At 45.7% G+C, this 16249-nt stretch overlaps 5 protein-coding genes across 7 annotated transcripts in view; all 5 read left to right on the top strand.

Annotated features, from left to right (window-relative positions):
- The window catches only part of LOC130122884 (protocadherin gamma-A11-like), a 311235-nt gene that overhangs the window by 139730 nt on the left and 155256 nt on the right, over nt 1-16249 (top strand). The gene's annotated exons all lie outside the window — the stretch shown is intronic.
- LOC130126336 (protocadherin beta-16-like) lies at nt 240-2687 on the top strand. Its single transcript, XM_056295812.1, has 2 exons — nt 240-606; nt 1894-2687. Exons 1-2 carry the CDS (start codon nt 240-242, stop codon nt 2685-2687), a joined length of 1161 nt encoding a protein of 386 aa, XP_056151787.1.
- Nucleotides 3949-6396, top strand: LOC130126330 (protocadherin gamma-A3-like). Its single transcript, XM_056295801.1, has one exon. The coding sequence runs from the start codon at nt 3949-3951 to the stop codon at nt 6394-6396; it is 2448 nt and encodes an 815-aa protein (XP_056151776.1).
- On the top strand, nt 7052-9505 carry LOC130126323 (protocadherin gamma-A3-like). The gene is made up of 2 exons (XM_056295789.1): nt 7052-7433; nt 8721-9505. Exons 1-2 carry the CDS (start codon nt 7052-7054, stop codon nt 9503-9505), a joined length of 1167 nt encoding a protein of 388 aa, XP_056151764.1.
- LOC130126314 (cadherin-related tumor suppressor) lies at nt 10161-15990 on the top strand. The gene is made up of 3 exons (XM_056295777.1): nt 10161-12573; nt 13431-15886; nt 15982-15990. Exons 1-3 carry the CDS (start codon nt 10161-10163, stop codon nt 15988-15990), a joined length of 4878 nt encoding a protein of 1625 aa, XP_056151752.1.

Here is a 16249-nt window from a genome sequence, read left to right as displayed (position 1 = left end):
TGTTGGCCAGTGAAACGATCTCAACCCAGAGTGCTCAACCCAGAGAGTCCTTTCTTTGGCTCAGTATTATACGTCGACTGCAGGAGCGTATATAGGACGTGTCGTTTCAACGGGACATTTTCTGTCTTTTCACAGACTACTTTACTCTTTGGACAAGGAGAGGACTCAAATTTAGATTAAGAAATTCGGACAGGTTAATTTGATTGTTTGTTGACGGATTATTCGGCGTTGTTTTTAACATGGCGACTGCACAACTGCCCTGCAAGAAATGGCGTTGCTGCTGTGAACCTTCGAGACTTACGCTTTGGTTTCTTTTGTACCTCTTTCACGTCGTCACCGCTCAATTCAGGTATTCTATACCAGAGGAGATGAAAAGGGGTTCACTTGTTGGTAACGTGGCACAGGATTTAGGACTAGATCTGCAGAGGCTCCGATCTGGCCGGGCCCGTATCGTGACGGGGGGCAGCATTCAGTACGTCGAGCTGAATAAGGACAAAGGGATTCTAGTCGTGAAGGAGAGAATAGACAGGGAGCAGCTCTGCGGTGACGTCACGCCGTGCAGCTTCAGCTTCGAAATCATCTCAGAAAACCCCATGGAGCTCCATCAGATAACGGTCGAAGTGTTAGACGTCAACGATCACCCGCCACTGTTTAAGACGACACATATTGAGTTGGACATAAGCGAGTCCGCAAATCTCGGTGCGCGGTTCGTGCTGGACAACGCAGAGGATCCAGATGTTGGCGTGAACGGTCTTCAGGACTACGTGTTATCTAGCAATGATCATTTCGTTTTGAAACAGCACGCGAATCCGGACGGGAGTAAGTACGTTGAAATGGTTCTGCGGAGATCGCTGGACAGAGAGGAGCGCCCCCGCTTGTCTTTAAAGCTGATAGCAGTGGACGGCGGAGCTCCGCAGAGATCTGGCACAGTAAATATAGGCGTCACTGTTTTAGATGTAAACGATAATGCGCCTGTTTTCAACCAGTCCGTGTACAGAGCTACAGTGATGGAAAACGCACAAAAGGGGACGAATATTATCACTGTTAATGCTACGGATGCAGACAGCGGATCAAATGGATTCATCACCTATTCACTTTCAAACCTAAAGAGCAACGTGGCTGATTTATTATCAATAGATGAAAGCACTGGCGTATTGTCAGTTTCGGGCCCGATCGATTTCGAAAAAGACAAGAAATATGAGCTCAGAATCGATGCAAAGGATCAAGGAGGTTTGTCTGATTCTAGCAAAGTTATCATTGACGTCATTGACGTTAACGATAATGTCCCCATCATAAGCGTCACGTCGTTCACCAGCCCCGTGTCAGAGAGCGCTCCGCTGGGCACAACAATTGGCATAGTTAATGTTAAAGACATGGACGCAGGCGATAACGGCCAAGTGTCTTGTGCGATAGACAAAAACGCACCTTTCAAGATTAAATCAAACTTGAAAAATTATTATACATTAGTAACTGACGCTGTGTTAGATCGTGAAACTGTTTCTGAATATAACGTCACTGTAGTTGCCACGGACGCAGGTTCGCCGCCAATGTCAAGTAAGAAAACTTTTCATCTAAAGGTTTCTGACGTCAACGATAATGCCCCAGTATTTCTGCAGGGGGTTTACGATGCCTTTGTCGCAGAGAATAACTCCCCAGGTGTCTCTGTAGTGAGTGTAATGGCTAAAGACCCCGATGAGAATCAGAATGCCCGTATTTCTTATGTTCTGGAGAACTCAGATATTGACGGATCTCCGGCTTCAGAATATGTTTCTGTTAACGCACAGAGCGGAGTCATCCATGCAGTACGCTCCTTCGATTATGAGCAGATCCAGAAACTGGCTTTCGTTGTTAAAGCGCAGGATGGAGGCTCTCCTCCACTCAGTAGTAACGTGACTGTGAAAATAACGATCCAGGACCAGAACGACAACGCCCCTCAGGTTCTGTACCCAGTCCAGACCAGCAGCTCTGTGGTGGCTGAAATGGTGCCTCGTTCAGCAGATGTGGGCTATCTGGTGACTAAAGTGGTGGCTGTTGATGTGGACTCTGGACAGAATGCCTGGCTCTCCTATAAGCTGCAGAAAGCCACAGACAGGGCGCTGTTTGAAGTGGGCTTACAGAATGGGGAAATAAGAACTATCCGCCAAGTCACTGATAAAGATGCTGTGAAACAAAGGCTGACTGTTGTAGTGGAGGACAACGGGCAGCCCTCTCGTTCAGCTACAGTCAATGTTAACGTGGCGGTGGCGGACAGCTTCCCTGAAGTGCTCTCGGAGTTCACTGACTTTACGCACGACAAGGAGTACAATGACAACCTGACTTTTTACTTAGTCTTGGCTTTGGCTGTAGTGTCCTTTCTCTTCATCACCTGTTTAGTGGTCATCATATCAGTGAAGATATACAGATGGAGACAGTCTCGCATCCTCTATCATTCCAGTCTGCCGGTGATTCCCTATTATCCACCACGTTACTCAGACACTTTGGGGACAGGGACTCTCCAACACGTGTACAATTACGAGGTGTGCAGGACGACTGACTCCAGAAAGAGTGACTGTAAGTTTGGCAGAGCCGGTAGTCAGAACGTGCTGATAATGGACCCCAGTTGTACAGGGACGATGCAGTGGATCCAGAATGAAAAGAACATCCTGGATGAGCCAGACTCTCCTGTAGAGGTTAGTTATTTGGATTGATATGAAATAGTAATTTAGTCGTTTTTGCAGTTTTTTTATAGCAAAATGGTAATCGTGTAACACTCGGTTTGTCAGCCATGGCAGTGAATTTATCTATTTTTTTATTTATTATTTTAATTTCTTATTGGCTTGTTCGTTTAATTCATTAATGCGTGATGAAATATTGCATGATGTGAATGGAGTTGAGAAAATGCCTCTTACGTAACGCAGTTCGGTCCATTTCAGCACCAGTTAAGTGGACAGCAACATAATGTGAAGCTTCCTAATTTCCTATAAACCATGAGGGGAACATGTATAGTATTAAATTCCCGCTATACCATTGTTATTGCTACGCAACAATGTTGGAGGTAATTATTTTGGTACAGAATGGTAGCACAGCTCCAGTGCAAAAAGACAGACAGAAGAACAAGCAGTACCATAAACCATTACAACAACAACACACACAACAAGGAAACACATGGATGGGAGAATATGTAAAGTGAATATTTATGATATGTACAGTTCAGTTCCCCAGCATATCAAGTAGCCCAACAAGCAGAGTACAATGATTGATGGACCAGTGCAAACAAGTCCAGACTGAGTTCAGTCTAGGTCATACAGTGCATCCAGGTCAGTATATGGGGTCTTGTAGCAAGGGGGGCTAGCAAGGGATGTTAAGTGTTCTCACTGCTGTAGGATAGAAGCTGCTTTTGAATCGAGTGGTTTTGGTTGATATGGAGTTTAGCACCTCCCAAAGGGGAGAAGTTGGAAGAGGTGGTGGGCTGGGAGAGAGGGGTCACTGTTTATTTTAGCTGCCCAGTTGAAAGTGCGTTTCATACACAGTGAGTTGACAGGGGGGGAAGGTCTCAAGTTATTATGATGAAGGCTTTAGTGACAAAGCCGCTCCAGTTTCCTCTTCAAGTGTGATGAATTAAGAAGCGGGCTCACTTTCTGGTTATTTTAGTAGCCTAAAGAGTGACTGTATTAGTGGAAGTTGACACCAAGAGCATGTTATGGTGCAGTACATATATACCCATTTCAGACTGTGAGGGACGCTGTTGGTCAGTAAAACAAAATTGTGTCTGTTATGAGTCACAAAACAACGCCCCTCATGAATCTGAATGAGCTGTAGTACATACGACGAGGCGCTAGAGGAAGTTACACGCATATAACACTGTGGATTTCATTGGCTGCAGTTGTTTTTGATACCTTTTATGTCAGTATTTTGCCGCAAGGATATCTGGTCGTGCAGATTGCCTATTCCTAAAGCCATTTTTACAATATGAATGCAAACGGACGGCTTCTACGTTTGAAATGGCGTTTTTGTTCGGGCCTGCGGTGGCAGAAAGGATTGCTTATGTTTCTACTAATCCTCGGTCCAGTTGTCCGGTGCCAGATTCGGTATTCTATCCCCGAGGAGATGAAGAAGGGCTCTCTTATCGGTAACGTAGCACAAGACTTGGGAATAGACCTGCAGAGGCTCCGATCTGGCCGGGCCCGGATCGTGCCGGGGGACAGCGTTCAGTACGCCGGGCTGAATACGGACAAAGGGATCCTAGTCGTGAACGAGAGAATAGACAGAGAGCGGCTCTGCGGTGACGTCACGCCGTGCAGCTTCAGCTTCGAAATTATCTTAGAAAACCCCATCGAGTTGCATCGCGTAACGGTAGAAATCGTTGACGTTAATGACCACGCGCCCGTGTTTAAAACGAACCACATGAAAATGGAAATTAGCGAGTCCGCCATAACCGGGTCTCGGTTCGTTTTGGAAAGCGCAGAGGACCCGGACGTAGGAGATAATGGGCTGCAGAATTATGTATTAAGCCCGAGCGACGTTTTCGTCCTGAAACAACACGCAAACCCCGACGGTAGTAAGTTTGCAGAAATGATCCTGCAAAAACAGTTAGACAGAGAGAGGCAGCCGTTTCTCTCCCTGAAGCTGATCGCCACGGATGGTGGACATCCGCAGAGATCAGGTACAGTAAACATAGAGATCGCCGTTTTAGATGCCAATGATAATGCTCCTGTTTTTAACCAGGCAGTGTACAGGGCTACTGTCGTAGAAAACGCCCCCATGGGCACCTACATTACAACAGTGAATGCTACCGACGCTGACAGTGGCTCTAACGGTTTGGTCACTTACGCGTTTTCTAACTTGAAAGGAAACCTGGAGGATGTATTTGATATCGATAAGACAACTGGTAAAATAACCGTCGCCGGGCAAATAGATTTCGAAAAAGACAAAAAATACGAAATAAGAGTCGAGGCTAAAGACCAGGGAGGTCTGACGGACCTCGGTAAAGTCATGATCGATGTTGTTGACGTCAATGATAATGCCCCGGTAATAAACGTCATGTCGTTCTCGAGCCTGGTGTCTGAAGACGCTCCGATAGGTTCAACTATCGCCGTCATCAACGTCAAAGATGCAGACTCGGAGAGAAATGGGCAGATAACCTGCTCTATAGACACGACATATCCGTTCAAAATCAAGTCGTCACTGACTAGTTACTACACGTTAGTTTCAGATATAGCTTTCGACCGTGAAAACATACCAGAATACAACATCACTGTAACTGCTACAGATTCGGGTTTGCCTCCTCTCTCCAATACAATGAAATTACACCTTAAAATATCTGACGTAAATGACAACGCCCCAGTATTTGATAACAACATCTACCATGCATACATGACGGAAAATAACGCTCCCGGCATTTCAATATTCACTGTCAGCGCGCACGACTCTGACTGGCATCAAAACGCCAGGATCTCGTATCTCCTCGAGGACACGCAGCTTAATGGTAGTCCAGTCTCCACGTTACTATCCATAAACTCTCAGACTGGAGTTTTAAACGCGGTGCGCTCATTTGATTATGAACAAATTAAACAAATCCAGGTAGTTGTTAAAGCGCAGGATGGAGGCTCTCCTCCACTCAGTAGCAACGTAACCGTGAACATAATGATCCAGGACCAGAACGACAACGCCCCTCAGGTGCTGTACCCAGTCCAGACCAGCAGCTCTGTGGTGGCTGAAATGGTGCCTCGTTCAGCAGATGTGGGCTATCTGGTGACTAAAGTGGTGGCTGTTGATGTGGACTCTGGACAGAATGCCTGGCTCTCCTATAAGCTGCAGAAAGCCACAGACAGGGCGCTGTTTGAAGTGGGCTTACAGAATGGGGAAATAAGGACTATCCGCCAAGTCACTGATAAAGATGCTGTGAAACAAAGGCTGACTGTTGTAGTGGAGGACAACGGGCAGCCCTCTCGTTCAGCTACAGTCAATGTTAACGTGGCGGTGGCGGACAGCTTCCCTGAAGTGCTCTCGGAGTTCACTGACTTTACGCACGACAAGGAGTACAATGACAACCTGACTTTTTACTTAGTCTTGGCTTTGGCTGTAGTGTCCTTTCTCTTCATCACCTGCTTAGTGGTCATCATATCAGTGAAGATATACAGATGGAGACAGTCTCGCATCCTCTATCATTCCAGTCTGCCGGTGATTCCCTATTATCCACCACGTTACTCAGACACTTTGGGGACAGGGACTCTCCAACACGTGTACAATTACGAGGTGTGCAGGACGACTGACTCCAGAAAGAGTGACTGTAAGTTCGGCAGAGCCGGTAGTCAGAACGTGCTGATAATGGACCCCAGTTGTACAGGGACGATGCAGCGGATCCAGAATGAAAAGAACATCCTGGATGAGCCAGACTCTCCTGTAGAGGTCAGTTAAAAGTTATATTTATATGTTCACTTCGGTTACAGTTAATTATCTTGTTCAATTTGGGCCTTTTGTTTTGCCTGTCTTGGCTCAACAAAACAAAAGTTGGTTTCAGGACCATAGACAGCACCCGGCAGGGTATTCATTGTAATCTAACGTCCCGTCCAATCTCAAATCATGTAAAGGATGGTATATTGTCTGATGCACTAGCAACACATATAGTTCATTTTAACGACTGTTTTAGAGTGTTGTCTCATTTAAGAACACTACAACTACTTAAGAATAGAGTAGAATTCAAATGCCAATCACAAACAATTGATAATTCAAACGTCAAGCACAATTAATTGATAGTCAGTACCTGCAAACCTATTTTTTTCCCTGTAAGACGATTTTCTTTTCCCTTTTTGGACTCTAAGCGACGCTGTTGGTCAGTGTAAAACAAGTCAGCATGTGGTTTGTAGTCTTCCTGCCTAGCCCAGTATTACCACAGACCTTCCGTGCTTCACGTGAGGACGACACGGGGAAGAAAACCTTCTGTCCCACATCGGTTGATAAACAAGGATTAACTCCGTGATTGATAACTGAAACAGATGTGTGATATATTACGGTGAGAATCTGCTGTCGGGTTTTTGCACCCATACGGGAAATTAAAGGACCTCTTCTCGTAATGGCGATTCAAGGCTATCTCGCCGTCAGCTGCGTAAGACGGGGATTTTGTTGTGGAGTGCGAAGGCAAGCTGGACTTCTGCTCTTCCTCTTTTGCTTGGTCGATGTAGTCACCGGTCAGATTCGTTATTCTATTTCGGAGGAGATGAAAAAGGGCTCTCTTATCGGTAACGTAGCGCAAGACTTGGGACTGGACCTGAAACGGCTCCGATCTGGCCGGGCCCGTATCGTGACGGGGGACAGCGTTCAGTACGCCGAGCTGAATGCGGACAAAGGGATTCTAGTCGTGAACGAGAGAATAGACAGAGAGCAGCTCTGCGGTGACGTCACACCGTGCAGCTTCAGCTTTGAGGTGATTTTAGAAAACCCGATCGAGCTTCATCGTGTGACGGTGGAAATACTGGATATAAATGACCACGCTCCTTTCTTCACGAATAAAGACATTCACTTTGAAATGAGTGAATCGGCGACGATTGGAGCCCAATTTCCTCTTGAAAGCGCATACGATCCCGACGTTGGACTTAACGCCCTGCAAAATTACAACCTGTCTCCAAACCATCATTTCATTGTCAAGCAACATGCAAACCCAGACGGCGGCAAATACGCTGAGTTGGTGCTTCAGAGGCCTTTGGACAGAGAGATGCACCCCAGTCTCTCACTAAAACTCACAGCAGTCGACGGTGGCATCCCACCAAAATCAGGTTCAGTAAACATAGAAATCACTGTTTTAGATGTAAACGACAATGCTCCTGTGTTCAACCAGTCAATATATAAAGCTACTGTTAAAGAAAATGCACCAAAAGGCACTCATATTGCAACAGTTAACGCCAGTGACGCAGACAGTGGTTCAAACGGGCAAATAACATTTAGCTTTTCCAAAATAAGAGGCCATTCAGTTGACATGTTCACTATTGATGAAAACACAGGTGTCATTTCAGTTTCCCAGGTCATGGATTTTGAGAAACAAAGAAAATATGAGGTAAGGGTAGAGGCGAAGGATCAGGGGGGCTTAATAGGGACCAGTAAAGTCGTAATTGACGTTACTGACGTCAATGACAATGCTCCAGTTATAAGTATCATGTCCTTCTCTGACCCCGTATCCGAGGATGCTCCTCTTGGCACAACTATAGCTGTTATTAATGTCAAAGACATTGACTCAGAAAGGAATGGACAGATTTCATGTACAATAGATGGTACGCTCCCGTTTAAAATCCAGTCTTCATTGCCTAACTATCATAATTTGATCTCCGATCAACAGTTTGATAGAGAGACTGCCCCAGAATATAACATAACCATAAAGGCTGTTGATATGGGGTCCCCCCCGCTTTCAACTTCCAGAACATTACACCTGAGAATATCTGATGTAAATGACAATGCTCCATTATTTGAAGCACTCAAATATGCTGCCTACGTTATGGAGAACAATGCCCCTGGAACATCCATATTAAGTATCAGCGCACATGACTCTGACTCGAATCAAAACGCAAGAATATCATATTCCCTAGAGGAAACGCAGGTCAGTGGTACTCCAGTTTCTAATTTCATAACTATAAACTCTGAAACTGGAGTTTTGCATGCAGTGCGCTCATTTGATTATGAACAAATTAAACAACTGCAGGTAGTTGTTAAAGCGCAAGATGGAGGCTCTCCTCCACTCAGTAGTAACGTGACTGTGAAAATAATGATCCAGGACCAGAACGACAACGCCCCTCAGGTTCTGTACCCAGTCCAGACCAGCAGCTCTGTGGTGGCTGAAATGGTGCCTCGTTCAGCAGATGTGGGCTATCTGGTGACTAAAGTGGTGGCTGTTGATGTGGACTCTGGACAGAATGCCTGGCTCTCCTATAAGCTGCAGAAAGCCACAGACAGGGCGCTGTTTGAAGTGGGCTTACAGAATGGGGAAATAAGGACTATCCGCCAAGTCACTGATAAAGATGCTGTGAAACAAAGGCTGACTGTTGTAGTGGAGGACAACGGGCAGCCCTCTCGTTCAGCTACAGTCAATGTTAACGTGGCGGTGGCGGACAGCTTCCCTGAAGTGCTCTCGGAGTTCACGGACTTTACGCACGACAAGGAGTACAACGACAACCTGACTTTTTACTTAGTCTTGGCTTTGGCTGTAGTGTCCTTTCTCTTCATCACCTGCTTAGTGGTCATCATATCAGTGAAGATATACAGATGGAGACAGTCTCGCGTCCTCTATCATTCCAATCTGCCGGTGATTCCCTATTATCCACCACGTTACTCAGACACTTTGGGGACAGGGACTCTCCAACACGTGTACAATTACGAGGTGTGCAGGACGACTGACTCCAGAAAGAGTGACTGTAAGTTCGGCAGAGCCGGTAGTCAGAACGTGCTGATAATGGACCCCAGTTGTACAGGGACGATGCAGCGGATCCAGAATGAAAAGAACATCCTGGATGAGCCAGACTCTCCTGTAGAGGTCAGTTAAAAGTTATATTTATATGTTCACTTCGGTTACGGTTAATTATCATGTTCATTTTGGGCCTTTTGTTTTGCCTGTCTTGGCTCAACAAAACAAAAGTTGGTTTCAGGACCATAGACAGCACCCGGCAGGGTATTAATTGTAATCTAACGTCCCGTCCACTCTCAAATCATGTAAAGGATGGTATGTTGTCTGATGCACTAGCAACACATATAGTTAATTTTAACGACTGTTTTAGAGTGTTGTCTCATTTAAGAACACTACAACTACTTAAGAATAGAGTAGAATTCAAATGCCAATCACAAACAATTGATAATTCAAACGTCAAGCACAATTAATTGATAGTCAGTACCTGCAAACCTATTTTTTTCCCTGTAAGACTATTTTCTTTTCCCTTTTTGGACTCTAAGCGACGCTGTTGGTCAGTGTAAAACAAGTCAGCATGTGGTTTGTAGTCCTTCTGCCTAGCCCAGTATTACCACAGACCTTCCGTGCTTCACGTGAGGACGACACGGGGAAGAAAACCTTCTGTCCCACATCGGTTGATAAACAAGGAATACCTCCGTGATTGATAACTGAAACAGATGTGTGATATATTACGGTGAGAATCTGCTGTCGGGTTTTTGCACCCATACGGGAAATTAAAGGACCTCTTCTCGTAATGGCGATTCAAGGCTATCTCGCCGTCAGCTGCGTAAGACGGGGATTTTGTTGTGGAGTGCGAAGGCAAGCTGGACTTCTGCTCTTCCTCTTTTGCTTGGTCGATGTAGTCACCGGTCAGATTCGTTATTCTATTTCGGAGGAGATGAAAAAGGGCTCTCTTATCGGTAACGTAGCGCAAGACTTGGGACTGGACCTGAAACGGCTCCGATCTGGCCGGGCCCGTATCGTGACGGGGGACAGCGTTCAGTACGCCGAGCTGAATGCGGACAAAGGGATTCTAGTCGTGAACGAGAGAATAGACAGAGAGCAGCTCTGCGGTGACGTCACGCCGTGCAGCTTCAGCTTTGAGGTGATTTTAGAAAACCCGATCGAGCTTCATCGTGTGACGGTGGAAATACTGGATATAAATGACCACGCTCCCTTTTTTCCAAGTAAAGATATCCAAATTGAAATGAGCGAATCGGCGACGATTGGAGCGCAATTTCCTCTTGAAAGCGCAGTTGACCCCGACGTTGGACTTAACGCCCTGCAAAATTACAACCTGTCTCCAAACCATCATTTCATTGTCAAGCAACATGCAAACCCAGACGGAGGCAAATACGCTGAGTTGGTGCTTCAGAGGCCGTTGGACAGAGAATTGCATCCCAGCATATCACTAAAACTTATAGCAGTCGACGGTGGGATCCCACCGAAATCAGGTTCAGTAAATATAGAAATTACTGTTTTAGACGCCAATGACAATGCTCCTGTGTTCAACCAGTCAATATATAAAGCTACTGTCGCTGAAAACGCGCCTATGGGCACCTATATCACCAGGGTTAACGCCAGTGACGCAGACAGTGGTTCAAACGGGCAAATATCATTTAGCTTTTCTAAGCTGAGAGGCAATACCGTTGAATTATTTAATATTGATGAAAACACAGGGGTCATTTCAGTTTCAGGGCTTATGGATTTTGAAATACAGAGAAAATACGAGGTAAGGTTAGAGGCAAGGGATCGTGGTGGTTTAACAGGGACCAGTAAAGTCATAATTGACGTTCTTGACGTCAATGACAACGTCCCAGTTATAAATATAATGTCTTTCTCTGATCATGTAATGGAGGATGCTCCCCTTGGCACAACTATAGCTGTTATTAATGTCAAAGACATTGACTCAGAAAGGAATGGACAAATTTCATGCACAATAGATGGAAAGCTCCCGTTTAAAATCCAGTCTTCATTACCTAGCTATTATAATTTGATCTCTGATCAGCAGTTTGATAGAGAGACTGCCCCAGAATATAACATAACCATAACAGCTACCGATATGGGGTCCCCCCCGCTTTCAACTTCCAGAACATTACACCTGAGAATATCTGATGTAAATGACAATGCTCCATTATTTGAAGCACTCAAATATGTTGCCTACGTTATGGAGAACAATGCCCCTGGAACATCCATATTAAGTATCAGCGCACATGACTCTGACTCGAATCAAAACGCAAGAATATCATATTTCCTAGAGGAAACGCAGGTCAGTGGTACTCCAGTTTCTAATTTCATAACCATAAACTCTGAAACTGGAGTTTTGCATGCAGTGCGCTCATTTGATTATGAGCAAATTAAACAACTGCAGGTAGTTGTTAAAGCGCAAGATGGAGGCTCTCCTCCACTCAGTAGCAACGTGACTGTGAAAATAATGATCCAGGACCAGAACGACAACGCCCCTCAGGTTCTGTACCCAGTCCAGACCAGCAGCTCTCTGGTGGCTGAAATGGTGCCTCGTTCAGCAGATGTGGGCTATCTGGTGACTAAAGTGGTGGCTGTTGATGTGGACTCTGGACAGAATGCCTGGCTCTCCTATAAGCTGCAGAAAGCCACAGACAGGGCGCTGTTTGAAGTGGGCTTACAGAATGGGGAAATAAGAACTATCCGCCAAGTCACTGATAAAGATGCTGTGAAACAAAGGCTGACTGTTGTAGTGGAGGACAACGGGCAGCCCTCTCGTTCAGCTACAGTCAATGTTAACGTGGCGGTGGCGGACAGCTTCCCTGAAGTGCTCTCGGAGTTCACTGACTTTACGCACGACAAGGAGTACAATGACAACCTGACTTTTTACTTAGTCTTGGCTTTGGCTGTAGTGTCCTTTCTCTTCATCACCTGCTTAGTGGTCATCATATCAGTGAAGATATACAGATGGAGACAGACTCGCATCCTCTATCATTCCAGTCTGCCGGTGATTCCCTATTATCCACCACGTTACTCAGACACTTTGGGGACAGGGACTCTCCAGCACGTGTACAATTACGAGGTGTGCAGGACGACTGACTCCAGAAAAAGTGACATCAAATATATGCAGCCAATGAGTCAAAGTTTGGTGAGCGTTAACGGAGCTGAGACTGACACTCTGCAGAGGGAGAAGGAATCTGACGGTTGTTCTCGAATGTTGACTCTGGTGAGTGACGTCATTTATTGGTCGTTTTCCGTTTGGCGCCAAACCTAAAAAAAAACTTTGAAACATGTGAAATACAAGAATGGGAATTTGACTCGAGATTTGAAAATTATCATATATTAATAAAATAGTTATTTTGTATTAAGTGCAGCGTTTATTATTTGTAAGACTTGATATATTATCACGATGGAAGAGACATTGTGAAGTTTAAATGAAGCAACTTTCAGAGAGACCAGCTCAACGAATCATATCATTGACAAAGCCTTGCCATTGTCCATTCCCCTTGGTGTTTATGTAGCAGTTTAAGATTTTCCTGTCTTCTCAATATTCTAGAAGTTATTTCTTGGTCTGTGCATTCAGCACGCATGCACAATTGCAAGTAATATTCACGCTCAATGTTAAATCAATACATCCAACAGGATTGATTAGTACACATTTCTTATGTTAAGTTGGTCCTCATGCTGTACTCTGAGAAAGAATTGCCTATGAATATGACAAATTTTGTGTGTGTGTGTCTATGGGGGGGTGCGTGACTGTGTGTGTGTGTCTGTGTCTGTGCGTGTCCGTGTATGTATTGAGGTTGTTTATATTACTGATTTTAGTATCCCACGTATCCCAGACGATGTGATAACCGCTATTGGACTCTGAGGGCCGCTGTTGTTACGTCATTGACAGCCGTTCTGGGGTGGCCCTTTCCTTTCAGGCTCCGTCCTACACAGACATTTTGTCCGAGAGGGTTTCAAACGCAGTCTTGGATAATTTTCGTATCCGTCACCTCACAAAACGATCTACTCCATTTTTTGGATTTGTTGACTTGCGGGTGTGGGTTGGTGGAAGCGATACTCTCCCCGGTAAGCGGATTTGGGTTAAGTACAATGATTTTGATGTGCGCGACGCGCCGCCGTTACGGACGGCAAATGCTGGTTTTCATTCTTTGTCTCGTCGCTCTACATTCAGTGGCTGGCCAGGCTCGATACTCCGTACCGGAGGAACAGGCAGTGGGGACATTTGTTGGAAACCTTGGTAGAGATTTAGGTCTGGATGTGGCGAGGCTCGTATCAGGAAAAGCGCGTATTATAACGAAAGGAGGTCGACAGTACGTTGATTTAATCCGCGACAAAGGCACTCTCGTTGTTAAAGAGCGCATCGACCGAGAGGAGCTGTGTGGACAGACTACGCCTTGCAGCTTCAGCTTCGAGGTGATCATAGAAAATCCAATCCAGCTGTATCGGGTTACGGTGGAAGTAGTAGACATAAACGATAACCGTCCGTCTTTCCCCAAGGACGAAATAAAGCTGAAAATTGTCGAAAATGCTGCAAGGGGGACGCGCTTTTCTCTGGAGAGTGCAGACGACCCCGACGTTGGACTCAAAGATATTCAGAAATACGAACTGAAACCGTCAGATAATTTCAAATTGGAGGTTCACAGCCAACCCGACGGAGGGAAATTTATCGAAATGGTTTTGCAAAACCCATTAGACAGAGAGAAAGAGGAGACTCACGAACTCGTGCTGATCGCTACAGACGGGGGCGAACCGCGTCGGTCGGGGACGGCCCGCATACACATTACTGTACTGGACGCCAATGATAACGCGCCAGTGTGTGGCCAGCCTGTCTACAAAGCCGATGTTAAGGAGAACTCTCTAGAAGGCACAGTGGTCACCACGGTTAGTGCAAATGACGCAGATAAGGGACTTAATGGTGAAGTAACCTTCTCTATCGCCCATGTTGCCAGAGAGGCGAAGGAGCTGTTTGAATTGAACGTCAACACCGGAGAGATTAGAGTCGCCGGCAAGCTAGATTTCGAAAAGTCGAAGACGTATCAGCTAAACGTCCAGGCTAGTGATCATGGGGGATACACGGATACTTGCAAAGTCATTATCCAAATAGTAGACGAGAACGATAACGTCCCCACAATAGAGCTCATGTCATTTTCCAGTTCTATTCCTGAGGACTCGCCGCCTGGTACGACGGTAGCGGTGGTTAACGTGGATGACGCAGACTCTGACGGCGGTGGCAACGTCAAGTGTTCCATCAATTCTGATGTTCCCTTTAAAACCGAGTCTTCTCTACCAGGGTATTATACCATCGTTACTGAAAGCCTGTTAGACAGAGAGACTATTCCCGAATACAATATAACTATTACGGTTTCTGACGAAGGCTCCCCGCCACTCTCCAGTAGTAAACACATCAACGTCAAAGTATCAGACGTGAATGACAGCCCACCCAAGTTTGATAGAACAGCATACAGCAAGACCTTACCAGAGAACAACTCACCTGGCTTCTCCATATTTGCTGTAAACGCGAGAGACGCTGACTGGGGACAGAATGCCCGGGTATCGTACTTTCTAGACGAGAGAGAAATCAACGGGGTGAATGTTGCTTCTTTCGTGTCAGTTAATTCTGACAGCGGTGTGATACATGCAGTGAGATCGATGGATTATGAACAGATCAAGTGGTTTGAGTTTAATGTCACTGCTCGCGATGGAGGCTCTCCTCCACTCAGTTCGGTTGCTACTGTACGAATAATGATCCAGGACCAGAACGACAACGCCCCTCAGGTTCTGTATCCGGTCCAGACCAGCAGCTCTCTGGTGGCTGAAATGGTGCCTCGTTCAGCAGATGTGGGCTATCTGGTGACTAAAGTGGTGGCTGTTGATGTGGACTCTGGACAGAATGCCTGGCTCTCCTATAAGCTGCAGAAAGCCACAGACAGGGCGCTGTTTGAAGTGGGATTACAGAATGGGGAAATAAGGACTATCCGCCAAGTCACTGATAAAGATGCTGTGAAACAAAGGCTGACTGTTGTAGTGGAGGACAACGGGCAGCCCTCTCGTTCAGCTACAGTCAATGTTAACGTGGCGGTGGCGGACAGCTTCCCTGAAGTGCTCTCGGAGTTCACTGACTTTACGCACGACAAGGAGTACAATGACAACCTGACTTTTTACTTAGTCTTGGCTTTGGCTGTAGTGTCCTTTCTCTTCATCACCTGCTTAGTGGTCATCATATCAGTGAAGATATACAGATGGAGACAGACTCGCATCCTCTATCATTCCAGTCTGCCGGTGATTCCCTATTATCCACCACGTTACTCAGACACTTTGGGGACAGGGACTCTCCAGCACGTGTACAATTACGAGGTGTGCAGGACGACTGACTCCAGAAAGAGTGACTGTAAGTTCGGCGGAACCGGTAGTCAGAACGTGCTGATAATGGACCCCAGTTGTACAGGGACGATGCAGCGGATCCAGAATGAAAAGAACATCCTGGATGAGCCAGACTCTCCTGTAGAGGTGAGTGTTATTATATTTAATAATGTATCCCTGTAGGTCTTTAGTCTGCTTTCAAGCATGTCCCTGTGACAGTGTGGGTGTTATCGGTCTTCAAGTTGGTCTAACCGTTTTGCATTTTCAGCACCAAACATTGGTGAACAGCTCCACTCAGTCAAAATCCAAAATTATAACTTGGTGTTTAAAATCTCGTTCATTTCCTTGTTATTAAGAATTAATTTCAGTTGAATTTACTAAGAGGCAGCAATGGTCACTCGATATCTTCAATTCCAAAATCCTATAATATAATTTACTTTAGCACTTTAGCATGCTTTCCTAAGTCAATGCAATCTTTTTTCTTCTTTTTTTTTGACACTCGCAGTGTTA

The sequence above is a fragment of the Lampris incognitus genome, chromosome 1, assembly GCF_029633865.1.
Source record: "Lampris incognitus isolate fLamInc1 chromosome 1, fLamInc1.hap2, whole genome shotgun sequence".
Taxonomy (NCBI): domain Eukaryota; kingdom Metazoa; phylum Chordata; class Actinopteri; order Lampriformes; family Lampridae; genus Lampris; species Lampris incognitus.
The sequence above is the reverse complement of the archived record's forward strand: the minus strand, read 5'-3'. Positions and strand labels throughout refer to the sequence as shown.